Genomic DNA, 15372 nt, shown 5'->3' on the forward strand with positions numbered 1-15372 from the left:
TGGGGGATGGGGTGTTTTGGTCAAATTTTCATTGAAGTCTTTGGCCACTGACTTTTTGATTTACTTGTAAAGCCCATAAACATGTTACTGTACTATATGTATATATACTATATATAATTTATATATATATACAGTAAAATTAGTTGGATGACCAATTCATACCAAGGCGGTGTGTAGTGTGGTTGTAGTGCACCAGTACATGTAATCACTGAATGTTGTGGTGACGTGCACATTACCGAACAGTACTGGTGTGAATTTTTAACAAAGATGTAGCTCTTTTTATGTTTTATGAGAGCAGTGATGTAATTTAAGGTTAAAGAAAGTTTGATAAAAAAATACTGTTATTTAGTATTAGAAGTCATGTGTGCATGACTGACAAAAAATATGACTTACAATCCCAACTTCATAGGATCTTTAAATTTTATATGTATATATAAATGACACACATACAAAACCAATAAACTTTATGTGTTTTCCTGCCTGACAGATTCTGCAAATCCTGGTATCAGGAAGAAGTCAGAGGGAGAGCACAGCAGCACTAGCATTACTAGGGACACAGGTAAGTAAACTGGGGGTCTGTCCTGCAGTGATTTCTGTACCAGATGTCTGTCACTGGGGGTCAGTGCTTAGGGGGTCTGGACATGGGAAGTCTTTACTGGTGGTCTGCGCTGGGGGTCTTTAGTGAGGTCTGTCACTGGGGGTCTGTATTGTGGTCTGCCTGGGGTTATGTACTGCAATATGCGTGGGGGTCCTTACCGGGTACCTGTACTGTAGTCAGTCACTGGGGATCTGCACTGGCCATTTATTAATTTAGTCTATGTTTGGGGTCTGTAACTGCCTCTGTTTTTTAGCCCTAAAATGTGAGAGTATCTTCTCAATGTTTGCATCAGGCAGCAAGAGTGTTTGTATCATGACATCACTGACACCCACAGGAAAACAGAGGCCAAAGTATTTTTTTTCTTCTTTAATCATTTTTGTTGGGCTTCTGCCAGTGTGAAAAAAACAGGTAAGGTTTGTATTTGCATAAAAGGTTCACAATGATATTGCTACATTTTAATTTATAAAAAATGGCAGTCTTCCAAAAGGTAACATTTATAGAGCTGGAAGAATTGTTCCTGAGCATGTTCCAAATCCAACTCGATACCCATCACCTTGGCAGTAACCTGTAGGAAGAAAATAAGCTTTAATTTGAGGTTGTCAAAAGATTATATTAAATACAGTAATTGGAACAGAGAAACAGCTTGATGCATGGAGGATGGTCTCAGTTATCTCTGCTATCATTTTAAAAACCAAATAGATGCAAAATCAGTGAAAAGTTGAAACTGGCTCCTGGTGATATCCCCCCTCCCTGTTCAAGCATTGCTGTACAGGGGGCTTATATCTGGATAGATCATTTTCATTTTGTTTTAACTGAAAGCATATTACTTTTTAATATTGTCAACATGAAGTCAGAAACATGTTTCTGGCTTTGACAATAGTGGGGAAAGATTTAATCATCTATTAAGTTTTTACTACTTTCCGGGAAACAGTTAAAGAGATTTCTTTTAATTTCCCATCAACCCAACAAAATTTTACAAACTTTTTTAAGAGGTAATGGTGGGAACTCAACAGCAACACAAACAAAAATAAAAATGATTTTAAAAGACTAGGGAAACATTAGAAACTGTTTGTGTCCCTGTTACATACTGTCCTTTAAGCAGATCTAAACCCTTACTTTAAAAATTATGATTAGGCTAGTCCTTTATTGCAGTAGAGACAGGTGATGTCCCTTCTACAATAAAAAAAAATCTTACCTGCCTGATCACAATATTTTAAATACATTTTTCTTCTCCTTTTCAGGGTTGGCCAGGCCAGGATAGCATAACTCATAACTGAATTAATTTAGTCCCAGCAGCCCTGATGGGTGCAAGAATATTCAGCAGATCCTGGCAGTGTGTGATGAGCTGCACATGCTCAGGTCAGCGTTTTTATAAAAGACAATAGCACTGAGACAGGTGAGTATGTTTTAATGCAGAAGGGACATTTCCTGTAATTCTATAAAGTTTTACCAAAGTCTTTAATATCAATTAGCAACAAGGGCAGAATATTTGGCAAATCAATTGGCAGAGCACAGAGAGGCATTTATCAACTTTAAAGCTGAACTCCAGGATAAGTACTAAATATACATTGACAGCTCATTTTTTTCTGCTACAGGTATAAATTGCTGAAAGCAGAGAACTTATAAAATTAAATTATGTCATTTGCATTTTTATGTATAACAATACAGTGCAAAGGTTTCTTGAACTATATAGGATAATGTTGTGTTAAGCAAATAGATTCCAAATTTTTCAATCCACAAAATACCTTACAGAGTATGTAAAGTGATGAGGCGATGATCAAGGGTCTGTACTGGGGGATCTATACTGAGGGGTCAGCACTAGGGGTCTGGCACTGGGGGTTTTGTACTGAGTTCTATCACAGGGGGTCTGTATTGAGGTCTGTCTGGGAGTTTGTACTATGATATGCACGGGGGTCTTTACTGGGTATCTTTACTGAGGTCTGTCACTGGGGGTCTGCACATTTGGTACTTTGTTTCCCCCTGGAAGAGGGTGGGGGTGTCTTTTCAATGTTTGCTTGATGCAGCAAGAAGTCTAGAGCAAGCCCTTCTAGGAAGGAGTAGTTAAGTTTTATGACATCACTAGAACCTGAACCTGCAAAAACAGTGTGTGTAGAAATGATCTGGTAGTTTTAAAGCCATTTGGACCACTTTTACAAGTCAGAAGCTCAGTGTTAAAAGGTAAGCTAACTACCACCTACTTTAGATGTCAAAATTGTTTTTACATGTCTGTGCTGCCAGCAATGTGCAACATATATTGCTGGAATTAAAAGCAGTAAACATGTTCTCTGTATTAAATTAAGCTTATTGGCTGAAAATGCTGATTCTTTCTCTCTCAGCCAGAATTTTGTTTTTATGAAGACAAACATACCAGCTGTATGGTATGCGTCAGTACACTTTGGCAATAATGCTATGCCCAAATTTTCTGATTGACAGCATGTCTGAGAGCTAGTAACACACAATGCTGCACATTTCTAATTCTCTGCTGCAAGGTTAAATCATGATCCCACAGCAAGAGGTATTTTACTTAAAAAAATTGTATTGTGACCATAGTGAGTGGATGAATACATGACTGCATTAAATAGTTACTTTTTTTTTATCAGCTTTTAAGTATAGCAATCTGAATGGAAGTGTTTAGCTGCAATTTCCGTTTCTAGCTTAGTCATCATGCGTATAAATTTGTGATGAGTAGGTATGAAGATTGAAAACAATAGATCAATTATTGATTAAATGATGCAACACAAACATGTGATAAAAATTTTGATCTATCAGAGTCTTTTAACAATTATATCAGTACATGAGTGGCCACTTTTAGGATTTTCTACATCAGATACTAAGATGTGCAAGATTTGTATTAAACTTCATTTCCAAATTACATGAAATTACATATCACATGGTGATATGAGCCAAATGAAGTAATTACTTGTAATTTATCGAACTATTTGCCTAGATTGCCCAGCACCATTGTTAGTCTCCTTCCTATATCGCTGCTTAAGGATCAAAGAACTCCTGATGGCACTGATGGGTACCAATGCCACACTTACAAATGTACATTGTACAATACAGTACCTGATAAAGTAACAGTATCTCCATCCTTCAGGAATGTCCGAGTCTGTCCATTTCCAAGATCAATTGGCTTAGATCCTCTCCATGACAGTTCCAGCATTGAGCCAAAGCTTGAAGGATCCTATCACACAAATAATACTCTCAGACAAGAAGTACAGTCATATATTATATTGGTCAGTTAGCTTGTTTGTCTCTGAAAATGTTGAACCCCAAACTATATATGACATAGCAAACACCTTTACAGCATGATCATGTACCAACAGTTTTCAGTTTGTTTCTATAACAAAGTGCAATAATATATAACACCTAATGATACCACATTCAGGACAGCAGATAGGATTATAAATCTATGAAAAGTCAGATTCAGTATGTTTTGCAGCTTTATCCATAGCTGAGGAATGTCTTCTTCTAGAATTGACGTATTGGGAATGGTGATCAGTGAATATAACAGATAGCCAAAAAAATTATAATCTGTTAACATATTTCTAGAAAGGGAAACACTATAGTTCAGTATTGTTATTGCATGACTGTAATTACTCTTTTATATGTTGTTATTAAATATATTAATGTTTATATAGAGCCATTGACATCAATTGAGTGGCCAGATGGTTTGACTGCATGGTATTAGAGTGGACTTTTAGGTAACTACAGGTAGTCCAGCGTTAAGGATCTGCCATATGGACAACTCCTAGATACGAATAGGGCTTCCCTGCTTACTAGTGTGCAGGACGGAGGCTGAAGGGGGGGGGCAGTTTGCATGACTTGCAGAAAAAATCTTTTGCTAAACACAACTGAGGTTGTTGGTGATCTTAAGGACTGAGCTCTTTCTGCAGCCTCTTGTAACTCTTTAATGACCAAAAAACTCTGCAGTTGTTTCTTTATGCATATCAAAGCACAGCTTACTCCAGAAGTTAATGGGTTTTTTTTCTGCTTTGTTTGTGATTAACTCACTCAGGATTTTATACAGTAACTGACAACACGCTGCCTAATAATATTTTGAGACTAACATCTATCCTAATTGCATTTATTAAAATAATGTACCTGTTCCAACTTACATACAAATTTAACTTAATAACAGACCTACAGTCCCTATCTCCTATGTAACCCGGGGACTACCTGTATGCAAGTCATTCAATTCCTGACTTCTTACCAAACACGGCAACTGCATACTCAATAAATCTCCACTATATATATTATATATATTTAAATAAATCAATATTTCTGCTTGGGTGCAGTGACTTTGCTTAGGCTAGGATAAGGTTATCAATGTTTTGCAGGCAAGAGAATGAACATTCGCCTTCTGTCCCCCAGTGAGCTAACTGCAGTTTTTCTGTCTGTCTTAGACATATGTAGGCATATCCAGACATTGCACAGGTTCCATGATTTATATGACTGCATCATATTTGAGCCAGTAGTCTAGGAAGAAGATGCTCCATACTTCCGTAGAAAACCCCATATAAAGGCTTTGACTGTGATCTCTAAGAGAAGTGATAAATACGTAAAAAAAATGGACCTTATGTCAGGTCCTGTTTAAAAACTATTACTATTGTATGGATATCATGTTCAGACCTAACCATAGCAATATTCAGGAAAAGACTGCAGTTTCAGTAGCTTTCCATTGTCTATTATTATTATTATTATTATTATTATTATTAATAATAATAATAATAATAAACAGGATTTATATAGCACCAACACATTACGCAGCGCTGTACATTAAATATTAATCATTAGATTCAGATAATAGGATTCCGAGTTACCGGTCCACTTATGGTTCCTGATGCCAATAGGTCACCAGGACGAACATTACAGCCAGTTACTGTGTGATGAGCCAGCTGCTGCTTCATAGTCCAATACATGTACTGCAAGACAAAGACAATAAATTTGTCATTGGAGGAAAGACACAAGAAAAAGAAACAATGAAGGCACGCCTATAAAGGACTTACCTTGAAATTTGATCTGCATATGGTGGCTGGATCCTTCATGCCATCTCCTGTACAGAATAATGATATTAACAGATGATTTTATACAAGGTATATAAAGTACTATAGTTTTATATGATATAATAGGATATCTGGGGAGTGATTCAGCCACCCATAACAGAAGTATTGTTTTTTCATGTAGAGTCCAAACACAAACCAAGACAACATGGTAAGTAAGACTTAACTTGTTAGATCATCCAAATACTAATATTATAAGTTGTTTACAGCAATATGGTCATTTAATTCTGCTACAGCAAACAAAAAATAAAAGTAAAGAAAAAGGAGATAAAAATACAGAGACATCCTAACACAAATATAACTAACATTTGTGAGCAAAATTGGCATACTTTATATAAGCAAAAGAATCTTGGGTATTATTCCAGCCACTAAAGGGCGCTGCCTTCGTGTAAAGAAAATAACAAACTTGTCAGCTGAGCTGGGTTTTTAACACTTTACATGAGGAAACAGCACCATCTACTGGTGGTCAGCAAGATTATTTAAGAGCAAGTACCCATCATAAACAACTTAAAATAAAAAAATGAACCTGTAAAAGGAGGATAAAAAAGATAAACTGAACTGACTACGTAGCTTCCCATTACTTTAAGGTAAATGTAGGTACCTCTGTTTATAATCACATTGGTTTATATGTAAGTATATAAGGTAAGTAGATTTGTAGGTTTTCATTCTCTAGTAAAGAAAGAAGTGAAAATCATGAGATTAAAGCTACGTTTCACCATTATGGCAAAATCCATTAAATTTAATTAGGGAAGCTAAGTTACTGTGTCTTTTTCTGATTTTAATAGCAATGGGCTTTATATAGACCTGAGAGTTATGGAAGCTTATTTTAACTATTATTGTATTGTGCCAAGAAGAAGGAGTTAAATTGCCCTAGTTATTTTACTTTTTTCACAATAACTAACACAAAAGAAATACTGAAAAGGAAACACACAATTAGCAGGAACACTTTTTTTAAAGCAGTAAATCTGACAATAACAGAAACATTTCTTGTCGGGAATCTATGTGTTCCAATAGCAGTATACGATTGTCTATCAGGAATTGTTTCAGTGAAAATCCGATTCAATAAAGAGACCCCTAAAATAAATAAAATAAACTACTAATAAAACAACTTAATACCTCCTAGACTCTGGAAAAGCTAAAATTTCAATTCTGTATCATCTATATGTCTTTAAAATAATTGCCGACACGCACTATACAAATGATTGCAGATTTCCCATTGGCTCTTCCTATTTATTGCTCATCCACACATCTTATCCTGGTATAACCACACCAGTAGGTATCTTCTCCATCAGGGTCTCCACAAATTCGTACTGATAATAAAATTTTGAGAATAAAAACTCCAACTAAAGTTGATGGGGTCTCTTTATAAAGCATTGAATTTGACATTCAGTAAAACCTTCGCTGGTGGGGAATCATTTACTGCCATTGAAACTCAGAGACCTTGAAGATTCTCCACCAGGGAATGTTTCAGCTAATGTGAGATTCCCTGTTTTATAAATGGGCCCCGAAGGAATGAATTCTCAATTCATTAGTAGGCAGCACCACAAAGTACTGCATCTCACAACCTACACAATGCCTGTCATCTGGTGCATGCAATGTAACCTATAGCTTCATGGCTGCTGTTCAGAAACCATTCCTCCAATTAATTTCCCTCTGGTTTTCTAATTTTAATGATCAGTCGCCACAGGCTACAAGATAACATAGAACAGAAAAAGTAAAATGTATTAAAGCTGCAAAGAGAATTTTTCTGTACAGCAATAAATGTTGCAATATACATGCAGATAACTCAGCTTGATCCATTAAATTCTTACTTTCAACCTCCACAATGATCAATAATACACAATCATTAGTCAATGTAATTTACCTTGAAGGCAGACAGACAAGTTAATATTGAATGTGTAATCACTCTTATCCTGGAGGTATGGCAAAGGCACGGGATCCTGCATGGGAAAACAATCAATGAGAGGTGAGGAATGGATGGAGAACATTCTTTGCATGACAAATGTCTTCTGTCACAAAACAGAAATTCTCAGCCATACAACTATGCCTAAAGGTATATCATATAATAAATAAAATAATATTACAAGGTAAGATTTTGTTGTATTTAAGAGAAAAAACTGTTAAATTGTAGCAATATCTAATGCAATATGGTGCAAGATACAGATGGCAGTTAATACAACAAATAATCATTTTGTTACAGGTAAATACCATAAAAGTTCATTTTTTTTATAATCTATTACAATAGAAGTTTTTCTGTAGAGCTGTATATTTTTAGTGATGGTGGGTGAAATACTGTATTCCAATATTGCTAAGAACATTTTTTTACACTCTATCTACACACTTGTAGATACATTGTGACACAGCTGCTTCCATGATAGATAAATGTATTTTAACAGTGCAATTAACAAATCACTTTTCTTTTTAACAGTTTAAATAATTCAGACTTCTGATTGTTGTCATTTACTGTCCAATAGTGATTTGTAACCCCTTAACCTTGATTCTGAAATGATCCTTCATAGAAAATGTTCATATAACTGCACACATTAGGCCTGATTTATTAAAGCTCTCCAAGGCTGGCGAGGATACACTTCATTAGTAACGCTGGGTGACACAGCAAACCTGGAATGGATCTGGTCCAGGATTCAAAAGATTGGCTAGCAAATAGCAAATGACTTTGAAGAAAGCCATTCCAGGTTTGCGGGATCACTCAGCTTCATTGATGTAAGTGTATCCTTTCCAGCCTTGCAGTGCTTTATAAAATTAAAAGCTTTTAGAGACCTTTAAATGGTTATCCTCTGTCTGTGTCTGTATCTGTCTGTCATTTGCAACCCCTCTTTAATGTACAACGCTGCATAATATGTTGGCGCTATATAAATACTAATTATTAATAATAATAGAGTTATTAAAATTAATGCTTTTCTTACACCTCTTTAATTTTATTATTGGATTGGACCTTCTCTAACTTAACAACAAATCCATCTCTACCCTCTTGTCTCTTTGGTCAATGGATGGTGGCAGAACTTAGAAATACATTCCAGATAAGGAAAGCTCATTGTCTTTTTTGTTTAAATTTCATTTAAAACTGTGGTTACTATTCAGTATAAAAAACAGTGAAATAAACAGATATAATTGTGAATATACATTTCATTTACCTGGATTGGATTAGGAAGTACAAATGGCATCAGGGCCTCCATTGGCACCACCCATGGAGATATTGTGGTGGCAAAGTTCTTGGCCAAAAATGGTCCAAGTGGAACATATTCCCACTTTTGTATGTCTCTAGCTAAAAGAAAAATACAGTGTTACTAATAATGAACAAAGTAACATAACAAAACAAATATCTTTAGTTTTGATATAAAGCACCTAAAATGCCCCAATTCTTATAATTTGCTTTTATCCTGCTCTTGCCCATTATTAATATTATCCAGTATTTATATAGCGCCGACATATTACGCAGTGCTTTACAAAGTCATGTCACTAGCTGTACTCAAACGGGTTTACAATCTAATGTCCATACCATAGTCAAATGCCATTAATACCATCTAAGGTCAATTTGGGAAGCCAATTAACTGTATGTCTTTGGAATGTGGAAGGAAATTGGAGTAACTGGAGGAAACTCACTCAAACACAGGGAGAACCTGCAAACTCCATGCAGATTGTGTCCTGGCTGAGATTAGAACCTTGGACCTAGCGCTGTATAGGTCAGAGTGCTACCTCTGAGCCACCATGCTGCCCGCTGCCCATCAGATTTATGGCAGCCATTATGACCAATAAATAGGTAATATTGGAAGGGCAATTCTTGATAGTACAAAAAGATCAAATGTGAACACTAAAGTAATTAAACATCTAAATGAACAAATTAAGTGAAACATTTTTTTCACTGATTTATTCATTGGTGTTTTATAAATCTGTTTGAAGTTCAGCACACAAAGGAAAGGACATTCCTGGATTAACAATATTAAGAATCAGTCAGCTTTAAATGATTAATCAGCTCAGTGAAAGTTTGCCTTTGGTTGTCTCTTATGTCCTGTCTTCTATAAAGGGCAGATCATTTACATTTCAACGTGGGCATATAGCATATAAATGTTGGAATGAAGTGAAGTTCTGAACTGATTTCTTTGGTTGGCTTTGAATATTTCCAATTTTTTTTGCTAAATATAATTTATCTTGTCTTCCCAGAATCCTAAAGTTCTAAATTACTTTTTGAGTCTTCGCTAAACTTTTTCCATGAATGTGATTTCACAGCAGGCTTCTTGTCTAACTATGGAGCACATTGACATGCAAGGCTAAGTAACAAATTAGCATTATAGTGCTCCGACTGACCCTTCCCCATGATACCACCTAGAACTGGTGCCAGAGTTCTTAGAAATATCCAGTAATTCTCATTATGGGGGGACACATTACTCCAATACTACCTCCCACAATATAGTGTATAAGGACTACTATCATATGGTGTGTAGTTTAACCTTCTCTATTCTTTAAAAGTTGAAGTTTTTACAGGAGTTTTGTGGAAGTCTGGTGATGGATAGTGATGAAGGAAGTGTTCGGAGAACTTATTGTGCCTCCAATCAGGCATACCTGTTACTTTGCCTACATTGGGTATAGTATAGGCCAGGACCTTCTTAATAATAGAAACTTCTTCTTTTACATCTTTATTAAAGCCATCCCATTTACTGTATATCAGGTACTAGGTGTTGGATCATAAGTTACTACTGATTGGGGTTTCTGAATAAACTTCTGGAGTTTCATGATAAAATAAGTAATGTAATTACTTGGGAAACACAATTATTGTAGGTATGTTCAGGGAAGATTATTACTTGTTGATATATGCTGGTAATAGAGCATTAAGCAGATAGAACAATGCTGAGACTACCAGGTAACAGATGACAGTGGTTAGGGCTAAGGCTATGTACACACCACACATAGAATAATTGTCGTTGGATACAATATTTTGTGATTGATTCCAGTGACAGATGAACGAGTGAACAATGTACATACATCACTGCTCTGTTCTATTGAGAGGGGAGGGGGAGGAGGAGCAGGTAGCACCCCGCTGTGCTCTCCTCTATTGAAATGCACAGTAGTCGCTCTCCATCAGTTGTTGATTAATTCACCAGGATGTATCAATAAGCATCAAGGGACCGCTGTACACAACAGATTTTCACCCAAAACCAGCACAACTGTTTGTCTCATAATAATTTGATGTATGTACACAGCCTAATACCAATTGTAACTTCATCTAAAGAGCTTAAAAGCAGTCCTTAAAAGCAGCAGCAGTTCCGTTTCAGCAATGCAATCACTATGTAGAAAGGCTTACGTTATCAAAATACTCCTCTGAGGAAATTCATTTTTATATTTAATACATAAAATAATATACATTTAATATATCTGTATGGTAATAAAGTGCCTGATAGTCTTACCACTCCAATCGTTCATCAGTACCATGCCAAAGATATGCTTATCAGCTCTCTGAATAGGTATTGGTTCCCCTAAGTTGTTTCCAAGACCTACAAAGAAAGCCTGTCGAAATAAAAATGGCATTTATAAAAATATTTTGGTGTATGTGGCATTTTTAAAGCATAGATAATTTAGGAACATTTATGTCTGTTTTTTCTCTGCTGCAGGTAGTAACCTAACCAGCTTTTGTCCCTATCCCAGCCTGCGATTAGAAAGTTCTGAGCAAAAAATGAAAGCATGCTGGCCTCTGATTTTTTTTTTACTTTTGGGTGACTCTGATGCCCAAACTAATGTTAGCCAGCAGCAAATTATTAAAGAACTACAGAGAGTATAAATGATCATTTGCTTTTAAAGAGTTTATTTGATTCATACTAAAATTTAATCACCCAGAAATTAAAAAAAAAAAAAGCTGCAAATATTTCTCACCATTTCTAACTCGATATCTAGGAGTTTGCTGGCCTCGAATATGGGTGGTTTGTCTGAAAGATGAAAACATTTACTATCAGTGAATGAATACAGAAAGGCTGAGCACAGCAATGTATAAAGAAGAAAACAGATACAACATCAAGATTAATCAACCATCATTTACCATCACTTGGCCTAATTTGTCCTTTTGGTCTGCGAATCGGAGTTCCAGATATGACAACAGATGAAGCCCGTCCATGATAGCCAACGGGAAGGTGTAACCTGTGTTGAAAAATTTTAAAATGTGCATGATCATGTGCAAAAAATAAAAAATGTCAAGGTGTTTAAAGTTTTTGATTTTAAAATATTTCTGCAGAATAAATTAGGCAACACAATATAGTGCACACTTTATCCTACATAAAATGAAATACAATGCAACAGAACAAGCATGCACAAAGGTTACCAGCACTCACCAGTTTGGCATCAGAGCATTTTCTTTCCCTCTGAACATAATCCCCACATTTGTAGCATGATCCCTTGAGGAATAGAAGTCTGTATAATCACCTATAAACCAAAACATAGTTGTGATAACTCCAGATGCTCAGTTTCAGCTGTGAAAATAACCATGAAGCATCCAAACAATGGTGTAAGTGCAGGAAAGTACTGTAACACTGTGTAGAACATTTCTCCATCACAGTGAACAGAAGCCAAGCATTTTCTATTAAGGATTAAAAAAACAAAAACAAAACAAAAAAAAGTTTGCTGGGCTTTATCATGGACCAAATTTGCCATAACCTCTTACCTGCAGGTAGTGGATGCTTAAGGTGACATTGTGATTGGTCAATTTTTTGGGGCTGTATAAACAGCAAATTCTAATATAAGTATGAACTGTTTATATAATGTAGAGGTTTATTCAACTTCACGAGATTCACTTATTTTTCAAAGCAGTTAAAAATGCATGAAAGATGTGCGGCATTTGGGTTCTATTAGGTTGCACAAATTTCAAGGTCCCAAAGCTGGCACAAAACACAATGCAGTACTTTATAAAGATGCAGAGTTCATTTTTGAAATGTGCTTCTTTGAAAATGTGCCCTTACATTAATTAAAGTTGATTTTATGTCTTCACCATTTTATATTTATTATGTGTTCTTTGCAAAGGCTTAAGAAAGTCAATATTACATACCGATATGTGCTGGAAGATGAAGTTTAGCCTTGGATTGTGGCACGAAAGCTCTATAATAAAGTTATAGTTTGCTGTTAGAAACATTATGAAACATGGAATGTAAGTAGAGTAATGTAAAACAAAACATTTTGATGTCCAACGTACACAAAGTGTAAATACAGATCGGGGTAACACATATTAACTAGAGACTTAACCATAGAAAAATAGAACAATATTTATATAAAACATACAAAAATGACCCCTGGCCCCAGCTCTAGGTCCCAGGTTCGAATCTCGGCCAGGACATTATCTGAAAAGAGTTTGTACATTCTCCCCGTGCTTATGTGGGTTTCCTCCGGGCATGCCAATTTCCTTCTGCATCCCAAAAATATGCAGATAGGTAACTAGTTTCTCTCAAAAATTGACCTTGGACTGGTAACAACATATGACTATGGCTGCGTATACACGTGCAACAATTATCGTTGGAACTGAATGACCATTCGCCCATAATCGTTAACAAAAAAAAGTGCACAACGATGCCAATGAACAAGGATTGTCGCTGGAAACAAACGACCGCCCCGGTGGATCTGATTGGGTGATGATTGTTCACAATCTATTGTGTGTACAGTCGTTCAGTGATCATGGATGGTTCTGCAGTACACTTTCTCTTGTACACGTCACTTCTTGCATCGTCAAACCATCGTATCTAGCGTGTGGACATTATTGGTGGATTATATTTGAAAGATCGTATGGTTACAGCATGTACAGAATTGTGCACAATACGATAGTTCAAAATAATGCATATTCTTTGATCTGTCGTTAATTGTTTTTTTTTTAACAACAATTTTTGCAGGTGTGTACCTATCTGAGGCTGGATCGGGAATTGGATTGAACTTCAGTTGACATCATTCTTAAATAAAGACGATGGTTTATTTAATCATAAGTCAGATCACACTGGGTCTCATGGTGAAGAGACAGGCAATGACTGCAAGAAAGCTGTCAGGGAAAGTAATTGAGGTGACTGACCCCAAACGCTAAGTAAACAAAGGTCCTCTATGACTGCCAGTACATCATAGAAACAGATGCTGCATACAAGGCCTCAATGTAAACAGCGCTAAGCCCGCTCACCTGGCACGCAGCTCCTTGTTGTCCCTCAGTGTGGGTTCGGATGCTGCCAGCAGCTTTTGAAGAACCTGACGGGCTTCCTTCCATGCGTCGTGCCCCAGGGCCATAAAACGATTTAGGGTTGGCTATGAATAAGAAATGTAGGATGTATTAACAAAAGATGTGTTATTAGTCCCACAAAAACAAACAATTGCAAAATGCCAATCCACAGATCCTGGCAGACTTTTTTCTGACAGTAAAACTCTCCAGTCTCAAACGAAGTACTGTAGGTAGGCGTGTAACTACAAATCACTGGGCCTCATAGCAAAGCTTTATTGCAGGACTATCCTTAACATAGCTGGCACATTGTCTATACTGCTCACCTATTAATACATATTTATTGGTGTTCTCTGTTGTTCTATACACACTTTTACATACATACTTTGATATTTGTGTTTAAGGAAAGTGTGCTTCCTATATTGTTGGTTAGTACTAAAGCACCACTTGGCCATTGGTGAAGTGTCCTTTTAAATTGGTGCTCAGTGGAGAAGTGCCCTCTTTATTGGTGTTCATTGGAGATGTGCCCCTGTTATGGTGGCCAGGGGTACAGTGTTATCTTACATTGGAGTTCAGTGCAGAAGTGCCCCTTTTATTGGTGTTAATCAGGGACACGTTCCTTACTTTGGTGGTCAGTGGAGAAGTTCTCTTTATATTGGTGGTCAGTGGAGAAGTTCCCTTTATATTGGTGGTCAATGGAGAAGTTCCCTTTATATCTGTGGTCAGTGGAGAAGTGCCCCTTTTATTGTATTAAGCAAAGACATGCCCCTTACTTTGGTGGTCATTGGAGAACTGCCCCTTATATAGGTGTTTAATGGAGAAGTGCCCCTTATAATAGTGTTTAATGGAGAAGTACCCCTTATATTGGTGGTCAGTAGAGAAGTGTCCCTTATAATGGTGTTAAGCAGAGACCTGTTCCTTACTTTGGTGGTCAGTGGAGAAGTGCTCCTTATAGTGCATTAGGCAAAGAGATGTTCCTTACTTTAGTAGTCATTGGAGAACTGCCCCTTATATTGGTGTTTAATGGAGAAGTATATTGGTGGTCAGTAGAGAAGTGCCTCTTATAATGGTGTTAAACAGAGACATGTTCCCTACTTTGGTCCTTATATTGGTGTTTAATGGAGAAGTATATTGGTGGTCAGTAGAGAAGTGCCTCTTATAATGGTGTTAAACAGAGACATGTTCCCTACTTTGGTGGTCAGTGGAGAACTGCCCCTTATATTGCATTAGGCAAAGACATGTCCCTTACTTTAGTGGTTAATGGAGAAGTACCCCTTTTATTGGTGGTCAGTAGAGAAGTGCCCCTTATATTGGTGTTCATTGGTGAAATACATGTCCCTCCTTTGGTCTAACCAGTGGAGAGATGCCCCTTATATTAGTGGGCAGCGGAGAAGTGCCCTTTACCCAGAGCACTTGTAAATTTTACCCAGAGGTCATACAAGTCTTCATCATGCGGATTTTCATATATGCAGCTAGGCTTGCCTTAGCTCAGGCACAGTTTTATCACGTGCTGTATTTATTAATGA

The 15372-nt window shown here is 36.6% G+C and overlaps 1 protein-coding gene across 2 annotated transcripts in view; it reads right to left on the minus strand.

Moving 5' to 3' along the window:
* Positions 1–949: 949 nt before the first annotated feature.
* The window catches only part of FAH (fumarylacetoacetate hydrolase), a 19468-nt gene continuing 5045 nt past the window's right edge, over positions 950–15372 (minus strand). Inside the window, exons 3-14 of one of the 2 annotated variants that reach the window (XM_072402506.1) lie at positions 13814–13937; positions 12707–12756; positions 11997–12087; positions 11708–11805; positions 11545–11597; positions 11082–11181; positions 8814–8944; positions 7526–7601; positions 5608–5654; positions 5422–5523; positions 3665–3782; positions 950–1163 (exon numbers count right to left, since the gene is read on the minus strand). In XM_072402506.1, the coding sequence (XP_072258607.1) occupies positions 1093–1163; positions 3665–3782; positions 5422–5523; positions 5608–5654; positions 7526–7601; positions 8814–8944; positions 11082–11181; positions 11545–11597; positions 11708–11805; positions 11997–12087; positions 12707–12756; positions 13814–13937 (1061 nt within the window). In that variant the 3' untranslated portion in view covers positions 950–1092. Of the gene's footprint in view, positions 1164–3664; positions 3783–5421; positions 5524–5607; positions 5655–7525; positions 7602–8813; positions 8945–11081; positions 11182–11544; positions 11598–11707; positions 11806–11996; positions 12088–12706; positions 12757–13813; positions 13960–15372 lie in introns of those variants that run through there. The other variant, XM_072402505.1, reaches the window with a different exon arrangement.

This window comes from Pyxicephalus adspersus, chromosome 2, assembly GCF_032062135.1.
Source record: "Pyxicephalus adspersus chromosome 2, UCB_Pads_2.0, whole genome shotgun sequence".
Lineage (NCBI taxonomy): Eukaryota > Metazoa > Chordata > Amphibia > Anura > Pyxicephalidae > Pyxicephalus > Pyxicephalus adspersus.